At 62.1% G+C, this 18250-nt stretch overlaps 1 protein-coding gene across 2 annotated transcripts in view; it reads left to right on the top strand.

The window, feature by feature from the left end:
* Nucleotides 1-2162: 2162 nt before the first annotated feature.
* Nucleotides 2163-18250, top strand: part of LOC307102313 (rho GTPase-activating protein 8-like) — a 33663-nt gene continuing 17575 nt past the window's right edge. For both annotated transcript variants that reach the window (XM_079775825.1, XM_079775824.1), the window contains exons 1-6: nucleotides 2163-2223; nucleotides 12187-12302; nucleotides 12858-13001; nucleotides 15813-15900; nucleotides 16302-16433; nucleotides 17459-17545. In XM_079775825.1, coding sequence (XP_079631951.1) covers nucleotides 12266-12302; nucleotides 12858-13001; nucleotides 15813-15900; nucleotides 16302-16433; nucleotides 17459-17545 — 488 coding nt within the window. In that variant the 5' untranslated portion in view covers nucleotides 2163-2223; nucleotides 12187-12265. The remainder of the gene's footprint in view (nucleotides 2224-12186; nucleotides 12303-12857; nucleotides 13002-15812; nucleotides 15901-16301; nucleotides 16434-17458; nucleotides 17546-18250) is intronic.

Here is an 18250-nt window from a genome sequence, read left to right as displayed (position 1 = left end):
ATGGTTGATACAGGAGCTGAGCACTCAGCAGTCACACAGAAAATAGCACCTCTCTCAGGAAAGGAGGTCACCGTTATTGGAGCTACTGGGGATCAGACTCGTAGACCATTCTGCCGCCCTCGCCAATGCCAACTTGGTGGTCATCAAGTAATTCATGAATTCTTGTACTTGCCAGACTGCCCGGTGCCTCTAATGGGTAGAGACCTTTTAGCCAAAATGGGTGCAGAAATCACCTTTGCTCCAAATGGCTCAGCGCAGCTTCGCCTAAGTGAGGAGACCTCCCCAGTGACCCTGTCCCTAGCAGTGCGAAGGGAGGACCTGTCACTGTGTATCGCTGCTTCATTGCGTGTGTTTTACCGCCGCTGAGCGGTGGCGGTGGGGTTGGTACGAGCTTTGCACAAAAAACAAACGCGAGGAAAGGCATGCCCCCTGGTGTGTGGGAACACCACGGAAGGACCACGCCCGCCGGGACCGGATGGGGTGTTTTCTCTTGCTTCCATGCAAAGTGCTTTTTAAAACAGGAAACCTGCCCCTTGCCCCTCTTTCTTGAGAGAGGGGTCCCACGTTGATGGTTTAGCAAAATGAAAGATGCCTGCATTCCACAGGCAGAAGGGAGAAGCCGCACGGAGCTCTAGACAAAGCCCATCAAATGGCTGCTGGGAGGAGGTCTGACCTAGAGTCCCCCCCCCCCCCCCCCCCCGCAGCGGCTCCGTGGTTGAGTGTCGACCTACGAACCAGGAGATCACAGTTCAATTCATGCCCAGATTGCGGGCAGCCAATCAGTGATTCTCTCTCACCATTGATGTTTCTATCTCTCCCTGTCCCTTCTGCTCTGAAATTAATAAAAGTACATATTTTTTAAAGATATATTTTAAAAAAAGGAGTTTTGACCTAGAAGAGGCCCCGTCCCGGCTCCACCCAAGTCCTTCCGGAGAAGGAAGCGCGGATGGCTTGTAAGTGCGCTGTGCGTTGGAGTCTTTGGAAGGAAAAGGCGGTGCGTGGTGGGGAGAGAACGCAAGGTCACGGTTCCTGCAGACGGACCGGACAGCGCCGCTGCGTGCCAGTGCGGGCCTAGGCACTGGGGGTGCTGCCGCGAGCAAACCAACAGCCCCGTGGCTCTGGCCTTCCATGGAATGGTAACCCATGTTTAGATCCGGTCACGGGTCGCCATGAATAGTAACCGGTGTTTCATTATTTCATGGTCATCATTGGCAAAACTGGTGTGAAGATGGCTGTCCTAACTTTGGGGAAGATAAAGGTTTGATCTGTCCGACTTCCTTCCGGTCCCTGGAGGGGTCACGTGTTTCTTCTGCTACTGCTATCAGGAGAGCAAGTCTTTGCGCTTTGTTTAAAGGGTATAAGGACATTTTATCATGGGGCACCTTGCAAGAAATAGAAAGCGCAAACCAGATTAAGCAAAAAGAATTCATTGGCACACTCAATGAGAAAGTCCAGACAGAGCAAGCCTCAGGTTGGGTTTGATCAGGGGCTCTACAATGCCACCAAGGACCTGGTTCCTTGCCACTTCTGCTTCACCCTAAGCCTGGATCTCTCTGCGGTCACAGGATGTCTGCCTGGTGTCCCTAGTGCGCCGGGCTCCCTCCTCTGGGCTGGGGGAAGGGGCGGGGAGGGGAGGGGAGGGGAGGCCTGTTCCCCCCAGCCCTCCAGGCCAAGTCCAGCAGCTGGTCACACTGCCTGGCCTAATCTGCTCACTGCGGCTGGATGAACACCTGCGTGATTGGCCCAGGCCCGGGGTGAGGTTTGTGAGGGGTTGGGAGGAAACACTCAACAAATGCTCCCCAAATGTAGAAACCATGGGGACGCCCCACTGTCCTGCACTGGCTGAGTGATTGCTTCCTCTCAAGGCCTTGAATCTCACCCCTTCCCCCTCACTTGGCACACCCCGCACATCGGCGAGGACAGGGCCTGCCCCGGGCCTGGGCGCTGCGCCTAAGGCGGCTCGGCTGCGGCTGGGCTGCGGCCACCTCCCGCGCCCAGTCCGCCCTCCCCGCCCACAAGGCGGAGCCCCCCGGCCCGGCCCCGCCCTGTCCCCCCGCCCCGACACCCAGCCGGACCCGGGGCGTCCAATGCTCGAGGCTCACAGAGTCGCGGGGGGCGGGAAGGGGGGGCGGGAGAGGGCGGTCCCGCAGGAGCCACGTCCGGGGCGGGGCCAGGTGCGCGCCGAGGACCGGGCCCGGGTGCGGCCGGCGGGCTGCGCGGCAGGTGAGGCCCGGGGCGGCGGGGGGCGCCGCGCTGGTTCCGAGGGGGAGTCGGCGGCGGGTCGGGCTCGCTGCCCAGGTGGGCACGCCGATGCGGGGCGCCACGTGCCGCGGTGCCCAGACTGGTGCCAGCCCAGGTCCCCTTCCCCGCCCCCCCTCCCCGGGTTCCCCGCGCGCTCCCCTCGGCGCCTGCCCTCCTGCTCCCGCCTCGCCCCCCTCTCGCCCTGCGCCCTCACTCTCTCCCCGTGTTTACGTGGTTCGGTCCGGTCCGGCCGGGCTGACTCCGCCCAAACTTCCGTTGGCCCCCCTCTTTCCTCCCCTAACCCGGGGTCTCCCCTCGGCCGGCCGCACCCTGCGCAGACTCCTCAGCCCCCCCCCCCCCCCCAACCTGCGCGCGGGAACCCGGGAGGCGAAGGCGCGGCCATTGCACAGCAGGTGCCGCGCGGCTTCAGACTCGGGGCTCGGAGGGGTGCTGGCCGGTTCAACAGGGGATGGAACCCCAAAGTAAAGAGGCCCCGACCCACCAAGCGGCGTCCTGGGGGAGAGGCCCTGGGTGGGGCCGCCCTGAGGATTCCTGGGCGGTGCGGGAGGCAGAGGGGGGGACACGGACCCTCCAGGAGGCGGCCAGCCCGAGGGGAGGTTCCCGCGCGTCCTTGTCTGTCCGTGGGGAGGGGGGGGGGGGGACAGGGCCGCAGACCTGGGGGCGTGTGGATGGCAGAGCGCTGTGGAGGGCAGTGCTGGCCTGTCTCCGGGTGAGAGCCAGACTTCAGACTCGGCAGTGAGTCTGTGGAGGGTCCCCGTGGCGGTTTTAGGATCTTGTTTGTGAGTTCCTCCCGGAGTGTGGTGACAACCATTCCTCAAACCAGCGGGGGAATGGGGGGTGGAGAGGAACACAGGGTGCTGGCCGGAGCCCAGCTGGCCCTGTGGACAGCCACCACCTCGGGCCCTGCCCACAGGGACCCAGAGTCTGCTCTCTGTGTGACAGAGAGAAGCCAAGGGCTCCTGAGTGGTCAAGGAGGGCTTCCTGGAGGAGGCGCCAGGCTGCCAAGCCCTCACAGCATGCGTGATGGCCTCCTTCCTCCCTCACCACAGCCTCGGGAGGCAGGGACTGTTACTGTCCCCTTTTACAGGTGAGGAGACTGAGGCAGGGAGGTTTCAGTGACTGTCCGAGGTCCCAGGGCCAGTGTGTGGAGGGCCGGGCCTTGGCGGCAGCGTCCCCACCTTCCCCTCGGGCACTGCCTCTCCCAGGGCACAAGGTCGCCCTCGGTGGACACACTCTGAGCCTGCCGGTGCCTGCCCTTCGGACCTGGTGAAATGAGCATGGGGAATAAGAGCGACGTTTTCCCTTCTCTCCAGCTCAGTTACTTTCCCCTCCAGCCTCTGAGTCAGGCTGATGCCGAGGAAGATGTGTCACAGGGATCCCGAGGCGCCCGGGCCTCCTGGGGTGCATTTGCGGGGGCCCCTCCGGGCCAGGCACTGGGGGTGGGGACAGCCTCAAAGATGCTCGTGTGTGCGGCTCGGCGAGTCATTGATCAGCTGCCTCCTGCACGCCCCCCACTGGAGATCCAGCCTGCAACCAGGCATGTGCCCTGCCTGGGAATCGAACTGTGACCTTTTGGTTCTTAGGTCGACGCTCCACCACTGAGCCGCTGCAGCCGGGCATTGATGCCTCTTCATAGGGTTATTGGGAGAATCGAGTCATTAATTCGTGCACAGTGCCTAGCACAGGGAGGGCATGGCACCTTTGTGTGTGTTTGCACTTAGTCCCGCCCCTGCCGGCAGGAGAAGAGCTTCCGGGAGTGTGTGCAGAATGAACTTGGGGGACCTGTTCCTGCTCGGGCTCAGGGCCAAGCAGGTCTCTCTTCGGTGACCCCGGCCAGAGCCGGGCAGCCAGGAGTTCATTTTCAGTTGGTGACTGTCCATTAGAAGGAACTGGTTTGGCAGGTCAGGAGTCTGGAACCTTCTGGAGAGGTGTCCCCTGAAAACAAGCAGAGGAGACACTGGCGGGCAGGGAGCCGGTACATTGTCGCCCACAGGACAGCTCCAGCTGGTGGAGGCCACCACAGCTCCCCCCACCTGCCTTCTCGCTCCCACCGCTCACCCCAGACCCCCCCTGCTCACAGAGGTCAGCGTGGGGCTGGCTGCCAAGAGATAGAGGGGCCTGGGGGGGGGGGCGGGCGCAGAGGAGATGGGACCCCGGACCTGGTCTGGGATGTACAGTGGCCTGACCTTCCCCGGGCACCTGGGCGCTTGTCTCTGGCCACGCTGCGGGAAAGCGTTTGACCTGGCTGACCTGTAACTTGATCTTTGTGGAAGAGGCATCTGAAAGCGGAGAGTAGGTTTCTTGGAGCCACGGATCCCACCCCAATTTCCCAGGAGGCCAGTGAGGAGTGGGTCTGAATCAGACTGAATAACTGAATTGCACTTGAGCCCGTGATAATAATAGAAAACATGCATGGATCACTTCCTGCCTGCAGAAGCCAGAAGCCCTGTGTCCCGGGGAGAGGGGGCAGCATGTGCAAAGGCCCTGAGGCAGGACAGCCTGGCGTGCTGGAGGAGCGCCAGAGGCCTGGGTGGCTGGAGCAGAGAGCATGGGGGAGCAGAGTGCATGGGGGAGCAGAGTGCATGGGTGAGCAGAGAGCATGGGTGAGCAGAGAGCATGGGGGGGCAGAGAGCATGGGGGAGCAGAGTGCATGGGGGAGCAGAGAGCATGGGGGAGCAGAGTGCATGGGGGAGCAGAGAGCATGGGGGGGAGCAGAGAGCATGGGGGGGCAGAGAGCATGGGGGGGCAGAGAGCATGGGGGAGCAGAGTGCATGGGGAGCAGAGTGCATGGGGGGCAGAGAGCATGGGGGAGCGGAGTGCATGGGGGGGCAGAGAGCATGGGGGAGCAGAGAGCATGGGGGGGCAGAGGTGGTGTGAGATGAGACCCAGAGGGCAGCAGAGCCAGGCTACAGGGAGTCTCTCGGGTTTGTAGGGGGTTGAATTTTATTCTGAGAGCAGGAAGCTGTTGGCACTCAGGTGCCATGGGAGGTGTGGAGTGGGCAGCTGGGATATTCGAGTCCAGAGCTGGGAGAGGAGTCTGCTCTGAGATCTGAGTTTGGGGGTGGGGAGCATGAGAATTAGCGTCCCTTTGGCAGGTGAGGAGGGGGCTCAGCGTCCCCCACCTGGCAGGTCTGAGCGTGGATTATGGAGGTTATGGCACAGGCCCCACCATGTCCTCTTCAGGGAGGGAGCAGCCCGCGATGGCGGAGAATGGAGGGAGGGAGGCGGGCAGTGGGAGTGACCGGGAAAGCTGGGGAGTCCTGGCCTGGAGGCCTCGAATTCTGGGCGCTGTCACGTGCCTGTTCTCTCATTCAACAGGCCCCCTCCCCTAGGCTCCTGTTCACGTCCCTGGCCTGGGTGAGAGGTGCATAGTGAGTGCACAGCAGTGGTGGGTGCACAAGGGGTACATAGTGAGTGGGTGCATAGTGGGCATGCAGCAGAGGTGGGTGCATAGTGGGTGCACAGCTGAGGTGGGCGCATAGTGGGCGCACAGCTGAGGCATGGTGACTGTCCTATAAAAAGACGTCCGGAGGCCCCTCATGCTCCTCCCTGGAGCACACAGCTGACTTCCTCTGCTCCTCACTGTCCCCCGTAGAGCTGCAGAGACGAGGAGGAGGCAGCTGCGTTGGGCGCAGTGCGAAGACCCTCAGCTGCGAAATGTTCCCGGCTATCCGGGAGCACACGGTGATAGGTCAGGAAGGACACACAGACGCCGGTGCAGGCTGAGGAGGGTGTGATGGAGCTGAGGGCTGCTAGTGCCCCGAGGAAGCCCCTCTCCCAGCCTGGGGTGGGGAGGCACCCGGGGCCACAGGACACGTTTGACTGTAATGAACAAAAGACCCGACTCGGAGCTATATTGGCCACGTAGCTGAAATGGTCTGGGCATGGTATGGAGATCAGGTCTGGCGTGATCAGGGCGTAGCAATCCCTGCCCTTTGTGTGGGCCTCTGGATCTCCAGGGGCGGTGAGTTATTTGCAGCCGTTCCAGGCTCCACCTTCATGCACAGCAGACCGCTCCCGGGGCCTCTCTTGACACAGGGCCCTTCTTTCCCAGAAGCACCTGGGAACCTTTCCTGGTGCCTCACGGGCCTGAATGCACGCATCCCCGCGGCCAGGGAAGTAGCTGTGCGCTGACCGTCTCACTATGAAGAGGGAGATAGGGTGACTCTTGGGGAATCGGGTGGCTCTGGGTGGTGGGCTGGGCCAGCGCCGGCAGCAGGGCCTGTGCAGGTGAGTGCACACCTGGGTGCCCGGGCAGAGCGAGGCCGGGGAGCAGCCGAGTCTTGGCGTTGGTGCCTGTGAGAACCACGGGAGGGGTGGGTGGCCCAGCAGACCCCTCGCCCTCTCTGAGCGCCCAGGGTCCCTGGGACTGGGGGGCAGGCCTCTGACAAGGTCACGGAGCAAAGTCGCCGCTTGCTTGGACCTGGCTGCTGCGGCCTCGGGCGTCTCCTCCAGTGTCCTGCCCAAATGCCCGTGGCTTCTGGCCCCTGCCCGCCACCCACCTGCCTTCTCGCCAGCGTCAGGCCCCCGCGGTGTTTGCGAGGAAGAGTGGGCAGTGGGTCTGTATCCGTCCATCTCGACAGCTGAGACGGGGTGAGAATTACTCTCCTAGGAGCCCCTGGATTCCCACCTCAGTGGGGACCCCCTTCTCAGCCCAGAGCAAGAATCCCCGCCCCTCCCACCTGGTTTTGCATTGCCTGCCTCAGGAGTCTCCCGGGCCTCGGGGTCCCCCCTGGAAATACGGGGTTAGGCCTGGATGGTGGGGGTACCTGCCCGCTCCCAGACCAGAGCCGGCCGTGCGCATGCCCCAGCCAGCTCTTCCTCTGTGCCCTGGCATCCACCGCCACTCAGATGAAATGTGGTGCTAATTTGCCCAAGGTAAGTAGGTGTTAATTTGTAGCAACAGCGTGTCGATAATTGCTGTGAGGGGCTGTTTATGGAATGTGCAAGTGTGTTTTTATAGCAACAAACCATTTGCTGTGAAGTACAAACAGAACAGTCGGGCGAGTCGGAGTCTCGGTTGCATGGCACCCACGTGGCCCACATCGCCGCCGAGCCGCGTCACAGGCCGGTGGCTCCTCCTGGGAGCCCCAGCCCCCATCCCGGACGGCGGCTCAGCGGGAGGGGCCTGCAGCCAGAGGGGCAGGGGCCCAGGTGTGGACTCAGGCAGAGGGTGAGGCGGGACAGAAATGCCTCCCCGCCCCCGCCCTGGCCGGTGTAGCTCAGTGGTTGAGTGTCGGCCTGCAGACCAAAGGGTCCCGGGTTCGATTCCGGTCAAGGGCACATACCTTGGTTGTAACAGGCTCCCCCCACCCCCGGCCTGGGTCCTGGTCAGGGCTCGTGCAGGAGGCAACCAGTCGATATGTTTCTCTCTGTCTTTCCTTCTCCCTAAAAATCAATGGGAAAATGTCCTCGGGTGAGGATTAACAACAAAAGAAAAGAAAAAGGCCTCTCATTCAGTGCCTGCTCCTGGCCGAGGGCTGGGCGCCCAGCGAAGGCACATGAAGGACGTTGCGGGAAGGGTAGGTAGGCCTGTCTTAGGATGTAAACATGAACACGCGTGGAAGGTTTTATTGGACTCGGGCGGGAACCTGGCCGATGCGATCGCTGGTTGGAGAGAGTCTGAAGGGCGGCGTTTACAGGTCAGGAACATGGAAACCAACGTGCAGGGGCGGCAGATGCGGACCTTGGGGGGCAGCGTGGGGGTGGGGAGTGAATGAACCCACTGGGCAGGCCGGAATTGGCACCTAAGACAAGAAAGATTTTGTGCTGCCCCCCACCCCCCGTCTCTCACTGCGGCTTGTAACACAGCTCCCCAGGACGAGTCACAGCCCCGGGGGGAGGGGGGAGATGACCCGGGGCGCAGTAACTGCAGGAAATGGATTGGCCGCCAGAGATCGAAGGAACAGTTCGGACAGCTTTCCAGGAAGGGGTGGGTCCCATTGCAGAGACTGACGGAATGACGGAATGACGTGGCCCGGACACAGGGAGGAGGAAGCATCTGCCGCGGGCGGGCGGCGGGTGGTGAATGCGCTCTTTCTCTCGCGTTAAAAAAGGTGTGTGACATTTCCCATCGGACGTGGAGTCACTGGTTCTAGGCTGGAGTCAGGAGGCAGCTCTGCACAAACTGGCTGTGTGGCTTTGGGCAAGTCCCTTACCCTCTCTGGTCCTCAGTGACAACTGACGGCACACGATGTTCGCCAGGACTCTTCCTGGCTCCACTATTCTGTGATTCTTTTTTTTATTATTATTATTATTATTAATATATATTTTAATTGACTTCAGAGAGGGAGAGAGAGAGGAGCATCAATGATGAGAGAGAATCACTGATCGGCTGCCTCCTGCACGCCCCACACTGGGGATCGAGCCCGCAACTCGGGCCTGTGCCCTGACCGGGAATTGAACCATGACCTCCTGGGTCATAGGTCGACGCTCACCCACTGAGCCACGCCGGCCGGGCTATTCTGTGATGCTGATAATTCACAGGAAGGAGAAATCTGAGGGTACACGAGGCTTGCGTCAGGCTGTCCAGAGAAACGGAGCTTACAGGCGGTGTTACGCACAGGTGTCCCTCGGTAACCACAGGGACTGACTAGGTCCTCAACCCCCCCATCTACACGGAGCGCCAGTCCCTGGTGTGAAATGGTGTATTTGCAGGTCGCCCTGCGTGAACTTGAACCCTCCCTACATCACTTACACTGCCTAGCGCAGGTTGGTGCCGTGGGGTAGTGCTTCTGCCGGCTCGTTTCGGGAATGCTGAAAAGAAATAAGGTCTGCACGCTTCCAGCGCGGGCGCAACCCGCGCAGACCTGCCCACGGGACACGGCAGCCACGGGTAACCTCGCAGAAAATACAGCTTCGATCCGGGGCTGCTTGAGTGGGTGCGGGAGCCGCGGATACGCAGGCCGACTGGACAGAGCGATCTAAGGCGTTGGTTCAGGCCATTGGGACCGGCCCGGCCACGCCTGTAAGGCAGGCCACGCGGCTGGAAACGGAGGCAGGATTCCGGTTGTGGCCTGGAGGCAGGATTCCGTCTCTGGAAAACCTTCATTTTTGCTCTTAAGGCCTTGAACTGATTAGACGGGGCCCACCCACACCCTGGCGATGGTCTGCTTTGCTCAGCATGTGCCCACGTAAATGCCCATCGCACTCATCCCTGCACACTTCCCGCAACACCTGGCCTGTGTCTGACCGAACAGCTGGTGCCGCAGGCCAGCCACACCGACAGACATCCCTCTCGCGGCGGGACGGGGGGGGGGGGACCAGCCTCTGCAGAGTGCACTCTCCCGGGGAGCCTCCGGCCACCCGCCCCACGGGGCTCCTGGGCCTGGGGAAGATGGGCCGCCGGTGCGGGGCCGTGGGCGCAGGGCGCTGGCCCCGGGGCTCCAGGACTCCCCCTGCTGACCACGCGCAGCAGGGGTGGGGAGAGCCCAGACTCTGGTCCAGGCCCTGGGTGCCTGAGCCGGGGGCGGCCGTGTTTGATTCTCAACTCTAGGACTCTGTGGGGATGGGGGCCCCAGGCTCCCCCCTCCAGATCCCGCCTCGGCTCCTGCCGCCCTGCCTGCTGCCGCCCTGCCTGCTGCCGCCCTGCCTGCTGCCGCCCTGCCTGCTGCCTGGAGCCGGGCCGGGGATTGAGTTTCTTTTCTCACTTTCACTCGGGTGCGAGTGGCTCCCGGCCAAGGGTGAGGACAGGCTCCCAGGCCTGGGGGCGCCCAGGCCCTCCCCAGCGATCAGCCACAGCTTGGGGAAGGCTGGACTTGGAAGCCGGTGCGTTCCTTCCTTGGAGAAGGTGGGCGGTGGGGCCAGGTGGAGCCCAGGGGGCAGGGCTGGGCTCCCCTGCCTGGTGCTCTGTGCCCGCGTCCTGCCAGGGAGCAAACCGATCCTGTGTGCACCGGCCCCGGCCAGCTGGCTCTCCTCCCGGGTCGGCACCACCCTCAGTCCTGGGTCAGAGTGTCCACCCTGCAGCCTTGCCCCTAACAGACCGTGGATCTGGGCAGGCGACTCCCTTCTCTACCTCAGTTTCCTCATCTGTGAAATGGAGCTGGAAGCGGCACTAAGTTAACAGGGATTTTTGGTGTGTGTGTGTTTTTTTTAAGGAGGCAAGGTTTTTAATATGTTTATATCATAAAACTAGAGGCCCGGTGCACAAAATTTGTGCATGGGGGGGGTCCCCTCAGCCCAGCCTGCACCCTCTCCAATCCGGGACCCCTCAGGGGATGTCTGACTGCCGGTTTAGGCCCGATCCCAGCCTGGTTGCCCCTAACTGCCCCCCTCTGCCAGCCTGGGCACCCCTTACTGCACCCCCCCCCCCGCCGGCCTGATCACCCCCAACTGCACCCCCCCGCCAGCCTGGTTGCCCCATGCAGCCTGCTGCTCAGTCATTTGGTCGTCCCTCACTAACCCCCCTGTCGGCCTTGTCGCCCCATGCAGCCTGCTGTTCGATCATCCGTCCGGTTGTTTCAGTTGTGACGGCACCTGGCTTTTTATATATTAGGATATTTCTATTGCCAGTCTTGTGGTTTTTAGTTTAAATAACGTTATCTCATATTAAGAGCAATACAGGCTTTTGCAAAAGTGGAAATAAAAGGACACACATGGAAAAATAAGTGGGTTGACAAATCCTAACCCCAGAATTCATGGAAAACAGCACTTTTATTTGTTCATTTACTTGTTGGTTAATCCTCCCCCGAAGATATTTTTCCACTGATGTTTAGAGAGAGTGGGAGGGAGGGAGGAAGAGAGAGAAAGAAAACGATCGATACACATTGATTGGTTGCCTCCCAAACGCACCCCGGCTGGGCCGGGGATCGAACCTGCATCCCAGGTACGCGACTTTGGCCGGGAATTGAACCCATGACCCTTCGGTGTGTGGGCCAGTGCTCTAACCACTGAGCGACATGGGCCCGGGCAGAAAACAGATTTTTAAAACAATGTCAGACTTTTTTTTTCCCTCTTAAAATACTGGACCAAACTGACCTGCTGTTTTCACCCTGTTTTGTTAATTTTTTAAAAACCACTATTGAGATACAACTCAGGCCACGCACTTCGCCCCCGGAAGGGAGCGGCTCCGTGGTGCTGGTGTTCACAGACAGCGCGGCCGTCACCCAGTCACGTTAGGACGTCGTCATCGCCTTCGAAAGAGCCCGTGCCCTCACGCCACCCCCGGTCCTCCTCCCCCGCCCCGCAGCCCGCCTCGGCTGCCTGTCTCTGGAGTTGCCTGTTCGTACCGGAGGAATCAGACACGCGGTGGCCTTCCGTGTCCAGCTGCTTCCACGTAGCGTAACGTTTTCGAGGCTCATCCGTGACCTAGCGTGTGTCAGTACTTCGTCTCTTTTTAGGGACACAAAATATTTCATGATTTGGGCACAAACAGGAATTCTTTTTTTTTTCTTTTAAACATGTTTTATTGATTTTTTACAGAGAGAAAGGAAGAGGGATAGAGAGTTAGAAACATCGATGAGAGAGAAACATCCATCAGCTGCCTCCTGCACACCTCCCACTGGGGATGTGCCCGCAACCAAGGTGCATGCCCTTGACCGGAATCGAACCTGGGACCTTTCAGTCCGCAGGCTGACGCTCTATCCACTGAGCCAAACCGGTCAGGGCCAAACAGGGATTCTTTTAGATTTTTTTCAGGCGTTGAGGCAGCGTCCCGGGCACAGGGTTACTAGCTGTGCAGCCGTGAGCAGCGCTGACTGATCTCTGCCGGCCTCAGTCACCTGCTCCGTACAATGGGCAGAGGAGTGAGTGTGCGTGTCTCTCAGGGGGGTGGCGAGGCAGGCGTGATGGTGTCCTAGGCGTTCGTGGGCCCTGCAGGTGCTGTTCCCACCGCCCTGCTCTCCGGGCCCCGGGCTGGCTGGTGGGAGGGAGCCCCATCCAGGAGACGTGTGTGAAATGCGCCCACTTCCTTTGCTTCTCCCTCAGGTCCCCAGAAGGAGCCCCTGCCCGGTCCCCAAGAGGAGGCATCGCGACTGTGTGCCCGCCACCCCGCCCACCGCAGAGCATGGCCCGGCTGGACCTGGAGGAGCTGGCCGAGATCGGTGCGAGGACTCTGCCTCCCTCGTGTCTCTCGCCCTCCCTTCTCACGGGGAGGTCCTGCATCGTTGGGTTCAGGCCCGAGGCAGAATTCGGAGCTGGGAGATCGAGTTCAGTCCATACCTGGTGCCAGTTGGCAGTGTGACCTTGGGGAAGTCCTGCCCCTTCTCTGAGCCTCAGTTTCCGCTTCTGTCAGTGTGAAGGCCAACATCCAGCCCTCGGGTCCCATTTTTCTTCTCCCAGGGTGCTGCACACTGAGCAGGCGCATAGTGGGTGCACAGCAGAGGTGGGCGCGTGGTGGGTGCACAAGGGGTACATACTGAGTGGATGCATAGTGGGCATGCAGCAGAGGTGGGCGCATAGTGGGTGCACAGCTGAGGTGGGCGCATAGTGGGTGCACAGCTGAGGTGGGCGCATAGTGGGTGCACAGCTGAGGTGGGCTCATAGTGGGTGCACAGCTGAGGCATGGTGACTGTCCTATAAAAAGACGTCCGGAGGCCCCTCATGCTCCTCCCTGGAGCACACAGCTGACTTCCTCTGCTCCTCACTGTCCCCCGTAGAGCTGCAGAGAGACGAGGAGGAGGCAGCCGCGCTGGGCGCAGTGCGAAGACCCTCAGCGGTGGCGGCGGCCGACCAGGACCCTGCCCTGAGCCTGAGTCACCCCTTCTATGACGTGGCCAGACACGGCATCCTGCAGGTGGGAGGTGAGTCCCGCTGGGTGGCCCAGGTGCATGACCGCGCAGCCTTCCTTCCTGTGGGCCCGAGGCGTGGGGTGGACCCGGGGGACGGTAGGACCTGCCACTCTTGCCTCCCGCTCCTCCCAGAAGTGGCACGCACCACTCCAGGACCCCGCCAAGGGCTCCGCCTCAGGGGCAACCACGCGTCACTCCCACCAAGGGGTTCCCCTAATTTTCTTCCCGGTGCCACTCGTCCAGTCCTGAACCTCAAGCCCACGGCCGAAAGCAGACTTGTCACGGGGATAGTGCAATGACCTGCCGTTACCGAAGGGGTCGTAGATTTGGCCAGATGGGAGCTTTGTAGAATTTTAACTCTTAAGATGGTGTTTGTATTGTTTCTGCTTTTTAAAAATTTTTGATTGGTTGATTTTTAGAGAGAGGAAGGGAGAGAGAAAGAAACATCGATTTGTTGTTCCACGTATTTGTGCATTTATTGGGTGATTCTTAGATGTGCCCTGACTGGGGATCGAACCCGCAACCTTGGTGCATCAGGACAACACTTTTTGTTGTTAAAGTATTTTTTACTAGAGGCCCGGTGCACGAAATTTGTGCACGGGGCGGGGGGGGGGGGGCGGTCCCTCAGCCCGGCCTGCGCCCTCTCTCAGTCTGGGAGCCCTCGGGGGATGTCTGACTGGCAGTCGGACATCCTTAGCACTCCCTGCCGCGGAGATGCGAGAGGCTCCTGCCACCGCCGCTGTGCTCGCCAGCCATGAGCCCGACTTCTGGCTGAGCAGTGCTCCCCCTGTGGGAGCGCACTGACCACCAGGGGGGCAGCTCCTGCGTTGAGCGTCTGCCCCCTGGTGGTCAGTGAGCATCACAGCGACCGATTGTTCCACCGTCGGGCTGAAAACGGCTCTCAGACATCCCCAACTGGGGCGTTGGGGTGCATGCAGGAGGCAGCCAATCGATGTTTCTCACATCCATGTTTCTCTCCCTCTCCCTTCCACGCTCTCTAAGATCAATAAGAGGCATATCCTTGGGTGAGGATTTTTTTTTTTTTAAAGAAAGGGAGGTTTATGCGGGACCTGGTCTCGCTGGATGCCTGGTCACCGCTCCACCCAGATCAGGTCGCAGACCAAACTCGTCCAGTCGTCAGAATTCCTTTCGCTTCCGCAGCGAGGTTAGCGACCTGGGCACCCAGGCCCCGCCCCAGGCCCTCCGCTGGGGCTGCTGCTGCTCCGTCTGCCGTTGATCGGCCTCCCTCCCCCGGCGTGATGGACCGCGGAATCGCTTCTCTATCATAAACGGGGCTCTCCCGCCTCCAGACGGTGAGCGATGCCGCCTTGTAAACAGCGAGGGAGAAGGACGGGACGTGAATTACACCGCTGCCTCCAGGATTTGCACGTTATTGACGGTTTTCCTTTCCGGCCGTATTCTGTCACCTCCAAGCCCGTTTCTGATACTCGGGCCTGTGTTGCCAGAGAACGGGCGAGGGCGTTTACTCAGATTGACGGATGGTGTCGACACCGTTGCTGTGGCGACGGCTTCATCAGGCGTCGGGGCTGGATGTCCCCGGGGTCCGCACGGCTGAGGAGCGTGGGGGCCTCCCCGCTGGGATTGTGGGGTTCCCGGGGGCAGTGGGAGCTGGGAGGCCGGGCCGGGGGTGCTGCCCTCAGAGTCAGCCAGCTGTGAGCTGAACCGGCTCCGATGCTCACTTTGCCTCTCTGGGCCTCCGTTTCCCCCCGGGAAGCACCCAGCCTCCTGCCCGGCACGTGGTGACAGGCCACATTTATTGAGCACCTACTGTGTGCCAGCGCTACGCCAACGTTAAGTTCTTGGTTTAACGCTTCCTGTGCCCCTCAGTGTCTTTAGTTATTGTCTCCACGTTGCAGATGAGCCGAGAGGCCGGCTCGGGCTGCCCGGCTAGCGAGTCCCTCTCCCTCTTGGCAATATGGAACTTGTCACATGCACCCGATGTAGAGAAAAGAGCACAGGGACGGGGTTACCCTCGCCGCACTCCCTGTGAGCTTTGCTGGATGTCCGTTGAAGGTGAACAACACTGTGAGGTCCTGAGAAATCTGCCGACGTGGGAAGGAAATGCTGAGGAGGGGCCTTTGGCTTTCAGGGGCGTAAGAAGCCTTCCGAAGCAGCAGCTCCTCCTCACAGCTGCGCGTCATGCTCGTCGGCGGGCCTGCAAACAGGGGGTGCTCAATAGGTGTTTACTGAGGGAAGGAGTGAATGGCTCACCGCTCTATGCAAGCAGGCTGCTGCTGGGGAAAAGGAAGTGGGCCTGGTGTGGCGCTGGGCTCCGCCCCCTCTCCGTGCCGCTGCCTCAGTGCCTTTGCACGTGCTGAGCTCTCCTGTGCGGACGGAAGGGCGCCGGGGCTCACAGCCCGGCAGTGCCCCTCCTGCCCTGCTGCTGACTGAACTGAGTACCGATTTCCCAGGTGGGAACTCAGTGTTCTGACCCTTCCCTGCGGTCTGCCCTTGTCTCCACACCCCTGCGTGCTCTGGCCCAGCTGACCAGCAGCCCCTCTCGCGGCCGGCACAGGGCCCCCTTTAGCAGGAGGTCTGATGGGCACTGATAGGCTGCGAGCCCCCACTCCCCACCGAAAACCGGGGAATCGGGGCCTGGAGGGAGTGGGGCTGCGCCTACGGGAGGGCGCCAGCATTTGTGGAAAGCCTGCTGTGTCCTGTGGCAGAGGCTCGCCTTCTGAGTGCCGGCCGCCGGCCCCTCTAAGCTGGGGCGGGCGGTCGGGGGCGCCCGTGTGTGTGACAGCCGGTGGTCCCAGAGGCAGGCAGGTGGGTGCCTCGGCGGCTCAGCGGGTCTTCCTGCAGGCGAGGACCGCCTGGGGAGACGCATCGTCACCTTCAGCTGCTGCCGGATGCCCCCCTCGCACGAGCTCAACCACAGGCGCCTGCTGGAGTGAGTCCCCCCGGGCCCGCACCCCTCCATGTGGCCCCCCGTGCGCACGCCCCTGCGTCCCCGTGCTGAGCTCCGGGTTGAGCTCTCCTGTGCGGATGGCAGGTGGCGTCATGGGCGGTACGTACAGGCTTCCTTTGGGGTGAGGAGCACGTTCTGGAACCACACGGGGCGGGGTGGCAGGGCCGTGTGGCCGTCTCAGTGCCGCTGAGTGGTTCGCTGTCACGCTAACGCCGAATTTCACCCCCATCCGGGAACGCCCGCGCAGTGGGTGCCTCGTGCTCCCCATCACCTGCCCACCTTCCGCCATCGGGGCGGGGTGGGGCCGCCATCGGGGCGGGGGCGGCTGGGTGGGTGCATAGCCACGGGAGGGTGACCGCGGTAACGGAGCCGTGCCCGCGCAGGTACCTGAAGCACACGCTGGAGCAGCACGTGGAGGGCGCCTACGCCGTCGTGTTCTTCCACTTCGGGCTCAGCAGCCGGAACAAGCCGTCGCTGCGCTGGCTGCAGGGCGCCTACCGGGAGTTCGACAGGAAGTGCGTGCGGGGCCTGGGGGCGGGCGGGGGACGCGAGGCTCACAGCGGTGCGGGGGGGGGGGGGGGGGGGGACCTCCTCTCAGAGCCGGGCTGTGCCCTGCGAGGTCCGCGGGGCGGGGTGGCCGTCGGGTCTTCTCCCGGCTCCCAGCCGCCGGAGAGCGCGAGGGCAGCCACGCGGTGTGTGCGCCCACGGCGAGGCTGTGCTCCCGGCAAAGCGGCTCCGGGCCTCTCCGGGCGCTCAGCGGTTAGAGCGCCGGCCGTGCACCGAAGGGTCGTGGGTTCAATTCCCGGTCAAGGGCATGTACCTCGGTTGTAGGCTCGATCCCCAGCCCCGGTCGGGGCGTGTGTGGGAGGCACCCAGGTGTCTCTCACGTCGATGTCTCTCTCCCCCCCCCCCGCTTCCCCCCTCCCCTCTGCTTTTTCTAAAAAAATCAATGGAAAAAACATCCCTGGGTGAGGATAACGTTGTTTTAAAAGGCAGTTTTGGACGCTGACGTGTGAACTTTATCCCGTTTTCACGTGTCACGTCACGAACTGTGATCCTGTTAATTCCCCAGCCGTGGGAGAACATCAGCCCTCTTAGCTGCGGGCCGTACCAAGCAGGAGGCAGGCCGCTGTGACCGCCAGGCCCCCGTCCCCGCTGGCCTGCTCGCTGCCTCCGTCCGCCCGTGTGTGCCAGCTGCCCGGGCTCAGCCCAGAGGCTCTGCACTGAATTATTCAGGAGGGGGGGGGGGCGCGGGAGCTGAGGAGCGCCTTGTCTTTAAGTGGGGCCTGGTGCCTCGCGGTGCGGGACGTGTGGCCCACGTGCTGGACTCCCCGCTCCCAGAGTCAGTTCCGAGCGGAGACGGGGTGAGGGTCTGTGCAGCTCCAGTTCTGAGAGCGCCCCCCTCGGGCCTCCGCGTGAGCCCCGTGACCTCACCCACCGCCAAGTGCTGGGCCGGGGGGCGGCGTCCCGATTCCCCCCGGGGGGGGGGGGCCCTCTCTGGTTTGGGTTGGCGGCGGGCTGAGGCCGTGCCCCCCCTCAGGCACAAGAAGAACCTGAAGGCCCTCTACATCGTGCACCCCACCAGCTTCCTCAGAGTCCTGTGGACCGTCCTCCAGCCCCTCATCAGGTAGGCCCTGCCGGCCGGGCCACGGCCACACTCCCCCTGAGGTCCCGGTGAGTGGGTACGCCCATACATGCGCACACACACGTGTTCACACATGCACATACATGTGTGTGCACACATATACACGCACCATCGGTGATCCCAGATCACTCTCCGAGCAGCTGCCTTTTGAGCGTGCTCTGAGAAGGAACTTCCAGCGTCCCGTGCTGTGAGGTGACTGGAGGAACCCCGTGCCATCCACCCATCCCCATCACCCCATCCCCCCCCCCCCCCCCCCGACACACACACACACGCACGCACGCACGCACGCACCTCAGTGCACGGAGGCCTGAGCCCTGCTCGCCGTCTGCAGAGCCTGGGGTCCGGCAAGTGCTGCGGCTGGAGAGGGACCGAAACGCAGACGGAAAGCTGCGGGGGTTGTGTGTTGGGACGCGGAGCCTCCCTGCAGCTCTGAAGCTGACGCCTCTGTCCCCCGTGTTCCCGCAGGACCCCAAGGCCCCCTTTGCCCCCCAGTGCAGAGGCCACCCAGCTGATTCCCCCTCCTCCACTAGGGGGAGCCATGCACGCGGCTGGGCCTCCCCGGGCTCTGGGCTCAAGTTGGGCTTGTGCTAAAACGGCTCGGTTTCCGGTTTCCGTTACGGGATGGGAAGGTTCTAGAGACCTGGGCGGCATGGAGCCTGCGGTAACAGTGCAGTGTCACGCACTCGG

This window comes from Cnephaeus nilssonii (genome assembly GCF_951640355.1).
Source record: "Cnephaeus nilssonii genome assembly, chromosome: 6".
Lineage (NCBI taxonomy): Eukaryota > Metazoa > Chordata > Mammalia > Chiroptera > Vespertilionidae > Cnephaeus > Cnephaeus nilssonii.
Note: the sequence above shows the minus strand (reverse complement) of the source record. Positions and strands in the feature narration are given on the sequence as shown.